Below are 15,817 nucleotides of genomic sequence, written 5' to 3'. Positions count from 1 at the left end.
GCATGTGGCCCCGGGCTGAAGAACTCCCTTCCCTCGGGGGTTCTGTGCTAGGACTTGAACGTGAGGCTTTCTTAGGCGCTGCTCTACCCACTTCCCCACTGACCCCTAACGATCTCAGGTGCCCGACGAACAGCACGACGTCAAATCGAGCCGTAGCCCGTACGCGTGCGGCCTCTGAAACGAGAATCTCGCGGAAGCGCGACGTGGGGGACCCTCGCCCGATCCTAAAGGCCACAGGCCGCCTCGGGGCGGCGGCTAAGGGCAGCTAGGCTCACCGGCCGTCCACGTCGTAGGGCCTCCGCACCGCGGGCCGCCGCTCCTGCTCGTAGCGCAGCTCCTGCTGGCGCCGCAGCTCCTCGCGCTCGCGGTGGATGCGCTCCTGCTCCCGCCGGCGCTCGTGCTCCACGTGCATGCGCTCGCGCTCCAGCCGCTCCCGCTCCATGCGCTCGCGCTCCAGGCGGTGGCGGTGGAAGGCCAGCCTCTCGCGGGCGATCTCCAGCCGCTCGCGCTCCTCGCGCTCCCACTGCGCCTGCATGCGCTGCTCCCACTCGCTGCGCTCGCGCACCCTGCGGGAGAGCAGCTGCTGGAGGGGCCGCGGTGCCGGAGGCATCACCCGGCCCGGCCACGGCTCCCGCCCGCCCGCCCGGAGCGCGGACCGGCCCCCGGGAGCCCGGCCAGGGCGTCGGTGCGGGGGCGGCAGCCCCGGGGTGCCGGCACGGGCTCCGCCGCCGGCTCGGTGCCCCTCAGTTCGGTCCCCGAGCGGCGGGAATCAGAGCAGAGAGGCACGGGCACATAGGGGCTCCGCTAGGATAGGAGCTGAACCTCACTTCCCGAAACCTTGTCTGCAGATCAAGCATCTGATTCCATGAAACAGTCCATTAAAAAGAAGAAACAGAACACACTTGCCACGGGAAATTAAGTCTCGGTCAGGACCTCTTGTCCCTAAATGAGCTTCAGTCACCCCGGGATGGGGCGAGTGCACTAGAATTGAAATCCTGACGATGTTTGTAAACTCAGATGAGTTTACCGACAGGCAGCCCGTGGTGGCCGAGCGAAGGGCCGAAGGGCCGGGGAGCCCGCCCAGCCCGAGGGCGCGGCCAGCTCTGCTCTTGTTAGGGACGCCGGCTACACCCCAGCGCATTTCCTGCCAGTCCCTGTATGTGTGACACGGAAGACAGTGGCCACGTTGTCCCCTTTCCACCCGTTGCTACGCCTTTACAGACACCTACTTATACCGGCAGAAACGCATACTCTTGCCTCACTGCCGGGTTTTGGACAAGAATGGCTACAGCCTCCTTGATTAATGCGACATGTCCAGGCCCTCCCACATCCACCTTTACAGGTCGAGGGCAAGGGTTCAGGAAAGGCCCCGTGGAGCGGACAGGCCACGGTTTATACAAGCAGCACCCAGAGGCAGACCTTTTGATGGTCTCCTTTCACAAGCTCACAATCGGAGGCTTTCTCATGCACAAGTTCCTCTAGGGCAGGTCTGGAGAAGTGGCACTTCTAGGTCTGGGGCACCAGACTCAGCCGCGCGGGCCTCCGCGGAATCCCTCTCCAGGGGCCGCGCCCCCGTCCCCCACACTGGAATACGCACACAGTGCACCCAACCAAACCGGCAGAAGCAAAAACTGGTCTCGCGGCTCTTTTCACGCGCGCTCCCGGTGCCCAGTGAAGCCTCCCTTCGTCCTGAGTCCTGCGGCACCTGACCCGTCCCTTCTGTCAACTCGCTCCTGTCCGTTTCCTAGCAGGTTTTTTTTGCCTCCTTGCATTTACTTCACATCACGTTTATTCCCATCCCTCGCGGATCTTTCACGTACAGACAGAAGTTACATTTCCTCTCGGCCAACCTCTCCTTCCGGCCCCCGACTCTTGAACACACCAACTTCCGCAGTATACGGGTGTTGTCAGCTTTCACGTTTGTGTTCTGTCACCAGCTGACGGGGACTGTTTTGCCACTGACGGGAGCTGCAGACCCAGAGGGCCGACCGAAGGAATAGCCAAGGGACTTGAAGCTATTAAAGGATGGGAGAGCCCATCCTTTTGTCCCTGGTGAGAAACGTCACTACTGACATATGAAGTCCCCACATGCGCATGGGTCAGCTCTGTGGCCCTACGTCACTTCAACACAAGGGCCCTTTGTCCGGCGCCCGTCCCTGCGCAGCAGGAAGCTGTGAGTGCACGCACCCCAGAAAGGCCATGCCTTGCCCCCTCTACTCATTCTTACTCTGCCAGTTTTACGAGCACTGTTTATTTTTTTCAACTATAGTTTAAGAATTGTTTCTTTGTAGGAAAACTGTCATACGGTGTGTTCAGTACTACTTGTGTTTAGTTTTTAAAATTTCTGGAGACTTTTTCTTTAGCTATTTTAAGGATGGGGACATCTCTGCTCTCTCCCTGCGTGTGTCCCACTGTTTCTCTCCCTTCCGACCGCTCTGGGGGCACACCGGGTGTGTGAACCAGCACTGCTAGGCATTTCAACTCCCTGCCGTTACCTCCCAGAATCATCAAGAGATGGGCCTATCTGCATGAGAAGATCATTTGAAAATAACCACAGGATGAAAGAGCACAGCAAGTCTACTGAAGGCCAAAGGAGCAACTAGGTTTAAAGCAATATCCCACCCACAGGGGGCTCTGAAAATATGCCCCCATGACATGGTCTGACTAGTCCAGAGACAGAAGCAAACCAGGAACACTGCTGGACACGGACTCACCTCCGGGACTCAGAGTCTCTCGACTTCCGAGGCTCTTTGACTTTATCAAAAGACACAACAGACCGCTTCTCTCTGCTGGCCGATTTGCGATCCTGGCTCTTAGAAACCTGGTTCACCAAAAAATATGCACAAGTTAAGGTAGAAATGACAACAGGAAGAATCAGGCGAGTCCACATCCAAGCATCCAACACGAAAATTGGAAATGAACGTTAACATTTAATGGGACAACCAGTTAACAGGGTGTTCCCTCCTAAGAAACTTCATGTTTTCCTGACCACACTTAAAAATCAAAACGTCATCACCATGCCAAAATATCCAACGAGAATTTTCAACAGGGTCAAAATAGAAATATTATCTCCCTAAACCTTTTTATATGATGAAAGCCAATTTTTAAAAAAATGTATTTACTTATTTTAAGAAAGAGGGAATGAAAGCAGGGGACGGGCAGAGAGAGAGAGGGAGACAGAAAATCCCAAACAGGGGCTTGATTTCACAAACCGTGAGGTCATGACCTGAGCCAAAACCAAGAGTCAGACGCTCAACCAACTAAGCCACCCAGGTGCCCCAAAACCAATTTTTTTAATACTTGGTCTTCTGCATCTAAAATAAACTCCTTGGAGGGATGCCTGGGTGGCTCAGTCGGCTGAGCGTCCGACTTCGGCTCAGGTCATGATCTCACGGTCTGTGAGTTCGAGCCCTGCGTCGGGTTCTGTGCTGACAGCTCAGAGCCTGGAGCCTGCTTCAGATTCTGTGTCTCCCTCTCTCTCTGACCCTCCCCCATTCACGCTCTATCAAAAAATAAGTAAACGTTAAAAAAAAAAATTAAAATAAACTCCTTGGAGCGCCTGGGTGGCTCAGTCGGTTAAGCGTCCGACTTCAGCTCAGGTCATGATCTCGCGGTTCATGGGTTGGAGCCCCGCGTTGGGCCCTGTGCTGACAGCTCGGAGCCTGGAGCTGCTCTGGATTCTGTGTCTCCCTCTCTCTCTGCCCCTCCCCAGCTTGCACTCGGTTTCTCTCTCTCTCTCTCTCTCTCTCTCAAAAATAAATAAAACATTGAAAAAATAACATAACATAAACTAAACTCCTTACTCTCTTTACTCCTGTTCTTTTCCTTCCTAACTAAACATGCAGTGAGTGCCCAACCATGGCTACCTCTAGTATAGCAGAGGATTCCTGATTTGTGTGACTGCGTTATCTTTACGAGATCTACCCATCTTAGCCCTGGGACTCATACTTCCATTTTGCCATTTTCCACTCATTTTACATAAAATAACCGTAAAAGCGGTCACATGTATTATAACATGTGCACAAACAAGCATGCTGGAAGTTTGCAGAACTGGAACACTGGCTTGCAACAGCTAAAACGATTTGCCATCTCGCAGCACAGGGTACCATGGCAGGCCCGAAGCTGGCGCCTGGGAACCTGGCATTCAGAGTGTCTCCAGCTGACAGTCCCAGGGTGGTCACTGTGCCTAGACTGTGCCCACTGTGGTTTCTGCTCAACACCTGCTTTCCTCTTCGAAGTCACGAATTTTGGTATATATCTAGCAGAACGTCTAGGTAACCAGCCCCCAAATAACAACCTTGGGTGCTGACACTAAAAGGCTAACGGGCTTCCCTGGGCAAGAGCATAGGCCACACGAAGGGGAGAGCACGAGGGAGCCTGCACAAGTCCTCTCCGGACTCTGTCTGTGTCTTTTCCCCCATGACTGGGCTGTGTATCCTTACCGCACCACAGTAGGCAATCTTAGCTGTGAGGACCATCACAGGCCAAGCCCCGTGGTCCTGAGGGTGAATGGTGAACGTGGGTGGTCTTGAGGACCCTGGCCCCATATCTATCCAAGTTGCAAGACCCAAAAATTGAAGTTAGGGACACTGACAGCTGCCTAAGCCCTCACAGCAGGCAGAGTGAAATGGTAAGGACCCAAGACAGGTACTTTGTGAATTGTGTTCTCCGGGGCATCTGCGTGGAGAAAGAATACGGGACCGAGCCCAAGTGGAGATCCAACTCAGAAGGGCATGAAACCCCAGCTGGGTTACACAGGAGTTTAGGAATGTGTGATGGAGAGCTTGCCACCACTTTCAAGGGAAACCATGAAAATGGCCAGCTACATGTGGATTCGGGTGGGGGAAGCCAACTATTCCCATGTTTTAATTTTATAAGACAGTGCTCTAACTCTAAAGTCATGGCGCCTTCACATTTGAACTTTAAAATTAGCTTTAGGTAGTAAGAAAACAAAAGTTCTCATCAGAACAAAGTTATGCGCAAACAAAAGCTTTTAAACTCTTTCCGTTTTGGGGGGGCAACTGGGTGGATCAGTCACCGGAAATCAAGCGTCCGACTCTTGATTTTCACTCGGGTTACGATCTCGCATTTTTCAAGTTCGAGCCCTGTGTCAGGCTCTGTGATGACAGGACGGAGTGTGCTTGTGATTCTCTGTCTCTCCCCTGCTCTCACTCTCTCAAAATAAACTTTAAGAATAAAAAAATAAATAAGTGAAATAAGAGAAACACTAAATACCCTAGTTAGAAAATTGATACTCACTCTCTCTTTGGATCCTGAAGTCTTGACACTAATAACAGGCACCCCTTTAGATTTATCCATCACTACGGTCCGCTCGGTTCCTCGACTTCCTACAGAAGAAAGGAGTTGTGTAATGGAAGAAACAGAAAACTCCCAGATTCGAAAAAAAGGATTTCTCTCTATGGAAAAGAAATCTAGTATGCACTGCTAACAGCAAACCGCAAACCACACCAGCCAGGAACAGAGCATAGGGTGGCATCACCAGTGGCAGTACCTGATTTTGTGGTTCGAGATCGCTCTGAGGGGCCAGGTTTCTGATCATCTTGATCTTTACTCTTTTCTCCGCTTACATCTTCACCCTTCTTAGTGTCCTCTTTCCTATCAGCTTTATCTTCCCTCTTGAGGTTCGCAGATCTATAAATGACATCCCAGAACAGACGCACGTTACGTCCGACATTTAGGCAGCAAAGCAGCCACGACGAGACTCTTGCCGTGAGCGCCACGTGACCAGGAGGCTGCCTGGGCGTCAGCGGGACGAGGCCCGACAAGGGGAGCCGCCTGCTCTCCCCAAGCACCCTTGGAAGAGGGGCTGAAGGAAGGAATCCTCTCAGGGAGCTACTGAAGGTGAACCCCCTCCACCAAACGTTCGTATAAACTAAAGGGGGGGGGAGGCCTTGCGGTCTCCCCGTCTGTGGAAAACGTGCAGGATGCGAAACGTAGAAAGGCCATCTTGTCCACAGTTCCCTCAGAGAAGAGCGGTACCTGTCACTGGTGCTGGACTTCTCCTTCTTCCCCTCACCCTCTCTCTTCTCAGAAGTTTTCTTCCCAGTTGGTTCATTTTTCGCCTGAGAAAAAGAATCAAGTGCAAGTATTACCTTATTTCCTAAAAGGGTCGCATCCCGGTAAGAAAACCGGAGATCACTTACTTTTTCCACGGAGATCATCTTCCCGTGGAGCTCTGTTTTGTGCAGGTGGTTAATGCATTTTGTGGCCTCTTCTGCTGTGGACATTGTAACAAAGCCATAGCAGCGAGCTCCAGGACTCCGGGCATTTGTCACAACCTTAGCGCCCACCACCTCAAAGGAAAGCACACGAACGGGACTCAGACACAAAGCCCCCACTCACAGACCCCCAACACCCGCCGCGTGAAACGCACAGGACATCCCCGTTCGCGCTGCTTTCCTCTGATGCAGGAGTCCCGGCACCTGCCCTGGAATGAGGACTGTGGGCGACGCCCCATCACTCAGTGCCTGACAAGTGGCACATGACGACCAGGGAGGATGACGCTACTGCCTCACTGGGACGACTCTGCGGATCTGCCCCACTTCCGGCCGTTCCCTCTGGGGATCAGACCTCAGCCGTCATTCCGTTAGCCGTGTGGGCAGTGAAGCGGGAAGACAGATGTGCACGTGGAGACTGACGTAAGGACGCTAAACCCATCTTACTCCGAGCGATGACAAAATTCGGTAGGAGAGGTTTCTGGCACCAGAGGCACATCTTTGCACACTACTTACTTCTCCCAGTGACCCTGGCAAGTTAAGGTCAGGCACTCTGGCTCAGGGGACGTCCCACATAAGCCAGTATTCACCCTCATTATGCCACACGGACACTCAGACCCAAGAGAGTTTCCGAGTGGGCTGTCCCTACTCAAGGGCATTAAGCTGAGAACGAACCCAAGACACTGCAGGCTCCAAGGTGACATGTCCCTGCTGAGAGTACCCATCTGGGCCACAGGGGAATCGTGAAAGAGGCCCACCACGCATTACCGAGGCCCAGGGAATCATTAGTTATTTCTACAACCCCATCGTATTTAATTTCACTCTTTTTGGTTCCCAGACATCGATAACCAAAGCAAATACTATTGGTTTTCTCCGCTATAAATTGTTGAATCCTTACTATAAACAGAGGCCTGTGCTTAAGTCTCACTTTGGCTTGCCCCAAAAGCTACCCCTGAGAAAATGAGCCCCGGATGCAGCAGTTTATTTAGGAGGTGAATCTAGAAAGCACATGGGGAGGTGGTGAAAAAGAGAAGGGAAGAGAGCTAACGCAGGTACTCTAAATCAAACACAGAACCGCAGCCGGCCTGGAGGGGTGGGGGAGGCGGGTGCCTCTATCCATCATGGCCACCGCTCTTGGGCTGAGCGAGGAGGGGAATCAGGCAAAGGAGAAGTGGCCCGGCTGTGGGTGAAAGCAGGCGGGCTGAGGGACACGGGCCGGGGCACCAGCAGCTCTGCAACAGCTACACAAGCCATCTGAAGGAGCCAGCACCTCTGAGGGCCCTCAAGCAGACGGGAGCTCACACAGGGGAAATGACTTGCTCCCGGCCACTCGACTGTGAGCAGCAGAGCTGGGCCCACAGCTGCCCAGACCAGTCTGACCCTAAAGGCCCTGTTTACAACCCCTTTCTACAGCCTCCCTCCAGTTCCACAGTGACCACCATCTCGCAGAAGTGCTGACAGCACCTCCCCGCCCTGCCCTTTGCCACCACTGCTGAAGTTGAAGACTCAACACCACAGAAACGGATTTAGAAAATCCTCTAAAATTTACGTGGTGGCTCTGGGGCCCGGGAAAAGGGAGAAACAATACGGAGCAGGCGTGGGCTCTGGGAGCTTCCACTCTCTCACCGCGAGCAGTGGAGGGACAGACCCGCCACAGGCTGTGAGCAAACATGAGCCAAAGAACGGCACGGTGTCGTTCAAAGCAGTCCCCGAGAGGGGACGATCATCTGCATGTAGAGGCCGTACCACATTGGCTTAAAAACATTTTCTCTCCTCGATGACCCCTTGGTCTTACCTTCCCGTATTTGCTGAAAAGATTCTTCAAATCTGTGGCTCTGGTGGTAGAAGAGAGTCCGCTAACCCAGAAATTTCTACCACAACTGCTACGACCTATTTCAAAAGAAGAGTCTGGTCAAAACCACCACACTCACGAGATCCTGAGTCTTAAAGACTAGTCATTCCAAACCAGACACTTCCCCACTTCTCCCAGATGCCAGCACAACCCAAGCCGGCTAAGACAGGAGGGCCTGCCGCGTCCTCACACAACGCTGGGAAACGCACACCGAGTCTACCAGGGTGGTGAGCAAAGCCACTTTAGCAGCAGCGAACCAGGGGCTATCAGGACCGTGGGAGGTTGGTTCACATAGAAAGTCCCCAAATGGCACTAGGCAGCCCGGTGGAATGGCTTCTGCCCATAGAAGAGCTGCTATCAGGATGAACCCAATCCAGATGCTTCTCCTTCTTGTCATATATACCTTCCCACCTATGCCTCATCTGGATTTCTTCTAGACTGCTAAGAAGGAATCCGAACCAACAAAACGTCGTCTCCGTTAGCGATTTTAATAGAGAGCGAAGCTGTTGATAAACCCGAAGTACCAGATAACCCCACGATAGCTGAAGTCAGAACATTTATTCCCATTTACAAGTATCACTGAGGCTAAGGAAGTCTGCAAATCAGAGGGCCAGTCAGGATCGATGAGCTCAAAGTGCTCCCTCGAAAACAAGTGTCTGCTTCAAATCGACAGGTTAACTCTGAGGACCTGGCCTGCCCTCTATAACCCAGAACCTGCAGATGAGTAGCAGAGGAGGGGAGAAAGGCTTCATGAGAGGCCCCAAAGCACATCTGGGAAAGAAACACCATATGCAACGAACCGGAAGCAGATACCCCACTGCTGCCAAGGCCCAACATGCTCCAGGAGACTGGGGTCGCCCCGGTGACCTACCCTTTTCCTCTTTGGAAAGCCTTTTTGTATCCGAGTCATCTTCGACAGAACTAGAGACAAAAGATAATGTCACTCCAGAAGGAAGCAGCAGAGAGGAAACAAACTCAAAATTATAAAACACGTGCTGAGGTTGCATACCTACCCGAAATTTAGTTCTGAAAAAATGATACCCCGACAAACTTGTATTGGAAATCTGACCTAACCATAAGATTTCAGACCCATAGGAGTTAATTAATTCTGCTGGGCTAAAGATAATTAGGAAGAATTAAAGAAAACAACCATGATAGGTTGAGAAAAGAAAAAAGATTATGTAATCAGTTTAAAATAAAGAGAAATAAAACATCGTTTAGAAGTAAACTACAATTGCATCAGTCTGGCTGGCCAATTGCAGAAAAAACAGCTTATGTGTGTCATTAAATGACCAATGAAAAGGAGATAGCGTCTGGTCTAAAACTGAGAAAAAACAAACCTCATTTTCTGATCAGCGCCCTCACTGGCTGAGGACTCTTTAGGAGCCGGAGGGACTTCATTACAAGCTTCAAAAGCAAACTTCTTCACGTCTTCTTTGCTATCTCTGGGGTCTGGGCTTGAGGCTTCCTGGGGCGCTTCCGCGACCTCCTCGCTAGAGGCTTCCGTGTGCTCTGAGGCTTTACTACTCTGCTCAACTGGCTTCTCTAGCCCTACAGGCTCACAGTCCGTCCGCGCGCCATCGCCCGGCTGCTCCACGGGCTCCCTTTTCACTACCGCTAACAGGGTGTCTGCCCTGCTCGCCTGAGCTCGTGCTGTTGACTCGCTGGCCAAATCTAAGTCACCCTCCTCCGGATGGGCGCTGCCAAAAAGGTCCTCTTCCTCCGCAAGCTTTCTGTCTGGCCCCACGCTACTTGTATCCTGTGCAAAGGGCTGCTCCAGCTCGGAACCTTCTTCTTTTACTGGCTCAGATTTACAAGTTTCCCCCAAAATGTCGAGTATTTTCTCATTTTCTACGGATTTAACAGGAATAGAATGGCACAAGGTTTAATTACCAGGGAAATAAAGCAATCACAAATGCGGAACCGGCACGGCTGCCACGCTAACACGAAGAGAACCGCTAGCTACACAGAGATTGGAAAACCCGCGGGTACACAAAGTTACACTGGTTACACTACCTGCGCTCCAACCGACTGCTACAGTAAGCCGCTACGCTACATGGAAGAGAAAAGCATCCCAGAGATTTAACCCCCAAAACCTTCTGGCTGATTCTTGACAGTCTTCATTCTGTCGCCGTTTACATAGAACTCTTCCAAATTTAGCTTCCAAAGTCCAAGTTGCTTAACTGAATGTATCACCATTCACTGAACAGCTCAATTTCCAAATTTCTTTGAATTTCTTTTAACAGAACAGTCCAACATGAAAACCAGAATCTCTTCCATCGGTGATCTGAGATATTTGCAGTCCAGAAAGTGAACGGTATTTGTTTGGAATTCTCATGAAGAAACTCTTTCCTCTTCTGGAATCCAGTTATGTCTCAATGTTTTAAAACGCATCTCCCTACAACTACCTGCACTGCCTGAATTAAAAACCACAAAGTTAAGACACTGCCCAATATCACAAGATCTGTTTTGTGGGGTGCAGAGGTTATTAGCTCTTGAGAGGCATGCAAACTCTTTCTACATGTTTAAATGCCGTTTATGTTTAAAAAGGCATGAGATAGTCTCATCTCACCAATACAGTTTGTAAAATGAGAAGTCAGCCACTTTCACAGATCTGGTGATATGGCTGGGTTTCCAATCTCTATGATCCTGGTATGTTCTGGATCGTAAACCTTTAGAACAATGTATACTACAGTAAGGCAACTTTTTAAAATTAAAGAATTTAAATTAGAGAAGGTGGAAAGCTAGAATGGTTCCAAACCCCCGCTGGTAAGTTTTTCATTTAACAGTACCTGGCTCCAAGGATGGCTCTTCAATTTCCTGCAACAAAAAACATAAATAAGATTGTGCCAGATGAACGCAATCTAGTTCATTTACGCTAAAAACTAACTAAAAGGGGGATTTCTGAAGTACATACTAGGAAACTCACAACTGCACCAGGTGGAGAACCTGCTCGCGCATTCAGGAAAGAGCCTGCCCTCAGACACGCCACCTCCCTCCCCTCCGCCCCAAGCTCCCCATTGCAGGCTACTCTCCAGGGGCCTGGGCCCTGGTTGCGGATACTGTTTCTTTTGCCTTGTTTCCCCAGCACCTGGCAATCGTATCATTTTCAGTGGTGATGACATCATCACGGGCTTGTCGGTCCCCCTAGACTGAACTCTTAAAAGCCAAGAGAGCGGTGTTTTTGTCTACTTGTGGCGTGTAACAGAATGCCTGACATTTCACTCAACGTAGCGCTAATTTCTAAAAATTCAGAAGCGTGAGGGAACATAGGTACAGGTGGTTGGACCTCTGTTCTTAGTTCACGTGGTCCTACTACCTCACCTCTGCCTGCCTGTCACTTGAGTGCTGTCCAGCATTACACGCTACTCCCCCCCCCCACCCCCAGCTTTTCCAACCAGCGTTGCCACGGGGCCCCCTCTAATCCGTAAATATCCTCCAAACCCTTCCCAGAGAGCCCTGTCCGTCCAGACCATGGCCACTCCTCACCTACAACAGCATCTGGTCTCACTCTCCCTTCCCCATATGCCTGCACTTTACCGCCATGGTGAGCATATGGTTCCTCGTGGCCTAAAGCCTTCAGCGATGGCCCCCACACCCCCTCTCCCCCAGCAGGCCGTGTCCCCACCCCACCCCCAGGCGAGGCTTACACCTCCCTCAGCACTTGGCTTGGGGGCCATCTCTTCATAGAAAGGCTTCTCCTAATGGCTTCAGAGGCTGCTGAAGAGCCCCTCTGTCAACTGACTGGGTTCCACGCACAAATTTAAACACCACACACACACACACACACACACACACACACACACACTAATCAGACAATCCTAACAGGTTGGAACTATCAGTATCAAACTTCTTTTCACAGACAGGGAGACTGGCACAGAGTGACTGACAAACTTCCTCAAGGACACACAGCACAGCCAGAATCTAAGCAATGGCTGTGTGGGTGGGAGTTCACACCAGTCCTGGTCTCTGCTTGACCCTGCTGAGGTACTTCCCATGGCGAGGAAGGGCTCTGGGAAGATGGTGACCACCCTTTCTTCTCATTCATCTCTGTATACACACCTGACACATGCTTGTGGGATGGAGGGGAACGGTCTGCACCTCCACTGGGAACTAGTCTGCCATCCTGGAAAGCACTGTGGAACTGTTCACTTCTCTCAGTTTCGTTTTATGTATTTTTTTTCATGCAACGTACCCCACCCTGGGAATTAAGCCTACGACTAAAGCCAAAGATCATTCTAGACAGAATTCTCTCCTTAACTTTCTCCAGAAGGAAATTAATGTACCTCTATTTGTCTCTCGAAGGGTTTATATATTTTCCACATTAACACAGGAGTCTTTGACCAAAAAAACCCAAAAAACAAAAAACTAGAGCAAATGGCAAGACCCGGCCCCTCCTTTCCTTTCGGAGTCAGGAAATGGGTGGTGTCACTTTGCAGCTGGAGCGAGACATCAGGACTAAAGGTAAACTGGGCTCCACCACACTTTCTTGAGGTTTGCACCCTCCTCGCAGCTGGGATTCTGGCTTGCCAATAACCAACCTTGCCCCTGCCTGGCAGAAGCAAACGGGGATTGTGTCTGAAAGACGGCTTCTAATTAAGCAGTACAGGTAAATGAAAAATGACACCAAAAAACCCCAAAAAAACAAAAACTGGCACATACTATGTTTTTATTTCCTTGCAAAATTTTCCAATGAAAATCAGACTGCTACCCAGATAAGTTTATTCCAGCAGTCTTTATCTAGGCAGGCTTGCTGAAAAATTAAAAGGAAACTCAAGACCCACATGTATGTAAATCCTACCTGAAAGTCAGTCCACATCTCATTTGTTCTCATCTAAGATTTAATATTTACACAGACGATACAGTCAAGATGACAGAGTCATCAAAATAAAGCTCTGCATCTGCTGTGAGAAAATTCCCGTAGACGGAACCAGAACCCCCGAGGTTCCACCCTTCCCAGCTGTGACGTCACTGCTCTGGCCACCCCACCCCTCCTGCATCCTCATCTGGACCCCGAGAATCTCTCCTAGGGAGGGAGTGCTCCCCTCGGGCCCCCCACCCCCACCCCATCTCACCCAACAGAGGACACCACCCAGAACAGATCAGACAGGTGGTCTTTCCGCCGGCAATGAAACCAACAAGACCTTCCCAAATGGGCCCTCCTCTTGGCTGTACAGAAGCCACGGAGCTCGAAGGGGAAGGAAAAGACGAGGAGTCCTTTGCAACAGGCACATTGTATTTGGAGAAAGTGGAAAGTAAAACCCTCTCTGAAGGTGCCAGAGGGGCAAACACACCTCACAATGCCTTGTACTTAGCAGTGCCATACAACATCTGAAGTGGTTGCCAGAAATGGCAGTCTCATCTTGGATTCTAAAATTATTGAGACATACAATTTACCTGCAATATAGTGAAGTCAGATGATGAAGTATCTAAATTGTTTAGAGTTTCTTTGTCCTCCATCTGTAAAATAAACGAGAATACAGCTTATGTTGTCAATACAGGGTAACCCAACAGTACATCCATACAATGAAAAATAACAGCCATGAAAATCACTCCTGACACAGTGCAGGAATCAAAACAGCATTATAGTTTGACTTCACCTCAGTTTAAAGAAACATTCCAAGTGTATATACCTGCAGATAGAGCGTGAAACCCACTAAAATGGTACCAGTGAGGATTTTAAGATGCAAGCCAAAGGAAAAAGGAAAAACAGTAGGTCTAATCTAAAAAGAGATTAAAATTAGGTAGTACAGACTCTCCCAAGTCAGTCGGAACCCGAAGTTTGGGGGCTGCTCTCCCATGAACAATGTCCAGAACCAGACCGCAGGACAGATTCTCAGATTTCTCGGGCCGTCACTTCTCCAAGCCTGAATGCTACGGCTACTGAGCCTGCTGCCCCAAGGTGGCTCTGGCCTAGACTGGGATGGATCCCTTGAGTACCTGACTCCTAGCCTCATCAGTCTCCAAAGTGGAGCGTGGGGATAGGAACACAGGACTGCAAAGCCAGGTGGCCCAGAGGCACCTCTGTTGGGGAAGAACGACTGGTGTACTGATCTTCTAAGAGGCGGGCTCTACCCAATAAGGTGGGGGTTCCCCATACACATAAGGGAGATCCATAAAATTATTGGGCGAACCAAAATAATTTTAACTGCTTGCCATAACACCCCAAGCTGGTTATGTTTTAGGGAGGACAATAATGTTTCAAGTATTTGCTAAAGAACATGTACGGCCTATTACGTTTATCTGGCTAGGAAGCCACCCTTGCACCACTCCTTCCTTCCCGACGCAGCTGTCTCCAGATCGCCTGTGTGTGCTCCCAAGAGTGCAAGACCATCTGTCCTTTCTCTGCACAAGTGGCCACACATTGTGTACCCTGCCACAGCTTCACTTTCCTCTTGGAGATTGTTTTAATTCCTATAAACCTAATTAGTCCATGTACGTGGTTACATTAAAAGTAATAACTATAATAGCAGAAGGGGTGATAACATTTCACACCGACGACAGCAATGACCCTACGGTGCGGCTATATGCTGGGCACTGCTCTAAAGCAGGGTCAGCAGACTTGTCCTGTCAAGGGCCAGCTGGTGTATATCTGAGGCTTTGCAGGCCAAACGGTCTTTGCCATGATTATTCTACTGTACTGTTGGAGAAATCAACCACAGAAGACTGTCCCCAACAGGAGTGGCCATGTTTCAACAGATCTTTGGCCAGTATGACGACTTTGGATCTAAGCTGGTAAGAAACATTTGTCTTTTCAATCTTCCCCAAACCAATTATTTTTGCAAGTGAGGTCTAGAGAGGTTAACTAACTTGCCCAAGGTCGCACAACAAATTAAGTGGCAGACCTTTACTGAATGGTCTTAATTCTTACACTATACCACTTCCATCAATCATAATTACTTAACCATCACTGACAGACACTCGAGACACTTCCAGGCTTTTGGGACTGAATGTATTATTTTCTAATCAGAGAGGAAAAACCAACTTCAAGAAGCAGCAGCTAATAAAGAAGGGTAAGTACTTCGTCTCATCGCTCTAGCGTTTGGGGTACTTTTGAGGAAAGCCACTGAATGAGACTCACGCCAAAAACTAAAATTATATGCCCTATTTGTATCAAAATGAGAGTCATTTCTCAGAATCACACTTTCCATTCCAAGGACAGTCTGCTACCTCTAAGGATACTCAGGATCCGTTCCACTAGCAGAGAACAGAGGTTCCTTCCCTGAGGATGACTCAGGAGGCACCCAGCAGAAGACATCTGAGAACCACTATAGAAATGAGGTGCCTCCCAGGAACCCACACATAAGCATTCCTACCGAGATGCCTCACATCTTCTAATTTTTACCGCCTTTTCCATCTAGTCAACATTCACCCTCACAGAAATACAACAATCTAATAAATTTTTCGCACCAAGTCAACACGGTGTAGGAGTTAAGTACACGGACTCTGTCATCAGCCTGGTCTTCTTACTCTCTTACAAGCTATGGGTTCTTGGATCTTTACCTTTACTCTCCAATTTCCTCAAGGAGAAAATAGGCAAAACGTCATTTACATACGTCCTGTTGTGCCAAAAAGATTAAAGGACATCATGCCTAATGCCTGGCAGACAACATTCAATAAAAAATACCCATTACAACTGCATTGTAATTTGATTTGTTTCTAACATGAAAAAACTAAGGCTTAAAAACCGTCCAAGCTTATTATGGAAGGGTGACTAGAAGGAGGGTAC

The 15,817-nt window shown here is 49.9% G+C and overlaps 1 protein-coding gene across 3 annotated transcripts in view; it reads right to left on the bottom strand.

The window, feature by feature from the left end:
- SAFB (scaffold attachment factor B) overlaps positions 1–15,817 on the bottom strand; it is a 36,393-nt gene that overhangs the window by 5,038 nt on the left and 15,538 nt on the right. For all 3 annotated transcript variants that reach the window (XM_049639687.1, XM_049639688.1, XM_049639689.1), the window contains 11 exons: positions 13,486–13,548; positions 10,881–10,908; positions 9,429–9,939; positions 8,960–9,009; positions 8,032–8,126; positions 6,165–6,314; positions 6,001–6,083; positions 5,513–5,652; positions 5,260–5,348; positions 2,715–2,821; positions 276–566 (listed from right to left, as the gene is read on the bottom strand). In XM_049639687.1, the coding sequence (XP_049495644.1) occupies positions 276–566; positions 2,715–2,821; positions 5,260–5,348; positions 5,513–5,652; positions 6,001–6,083; positions 6,165–6,314; positions 8,032–8,126; positions 8,960–9,009; positions 9,429–9,939; positions 10,881–10,908; positions 13,486–13,548 (1,607 nt within the window). The remainder of the gene's footprint in view (positions 1–275; positions 567–2,714; positions 2,822–5,259; positions 5,349–5,512; positions 5,653–6,000; positions 6,084–6,164; positions 6,315–8,031; positions 8,127–8,959; positions 9,010–9,428; positions 9,940–10,880; positions 10,909–13,485; positions 13,549–15,817) is intronic.

Source organism: Panthera uncia, chromosome A2 (genome assembly GCF_023721935.1).
Source record: "Panthera uncia isolate 11264 chromosome A2, Puncia_PCG_1.0, whole genome shotgun sequence".
NCBI lineage: Eukaryota > Metazoa > Chordata > Mammalia > Carnivora > Felidae > Panthera > Panthera uncia.
This window is presented reverse-complemented; position numbering and strand designations above follow the sequence as displayed.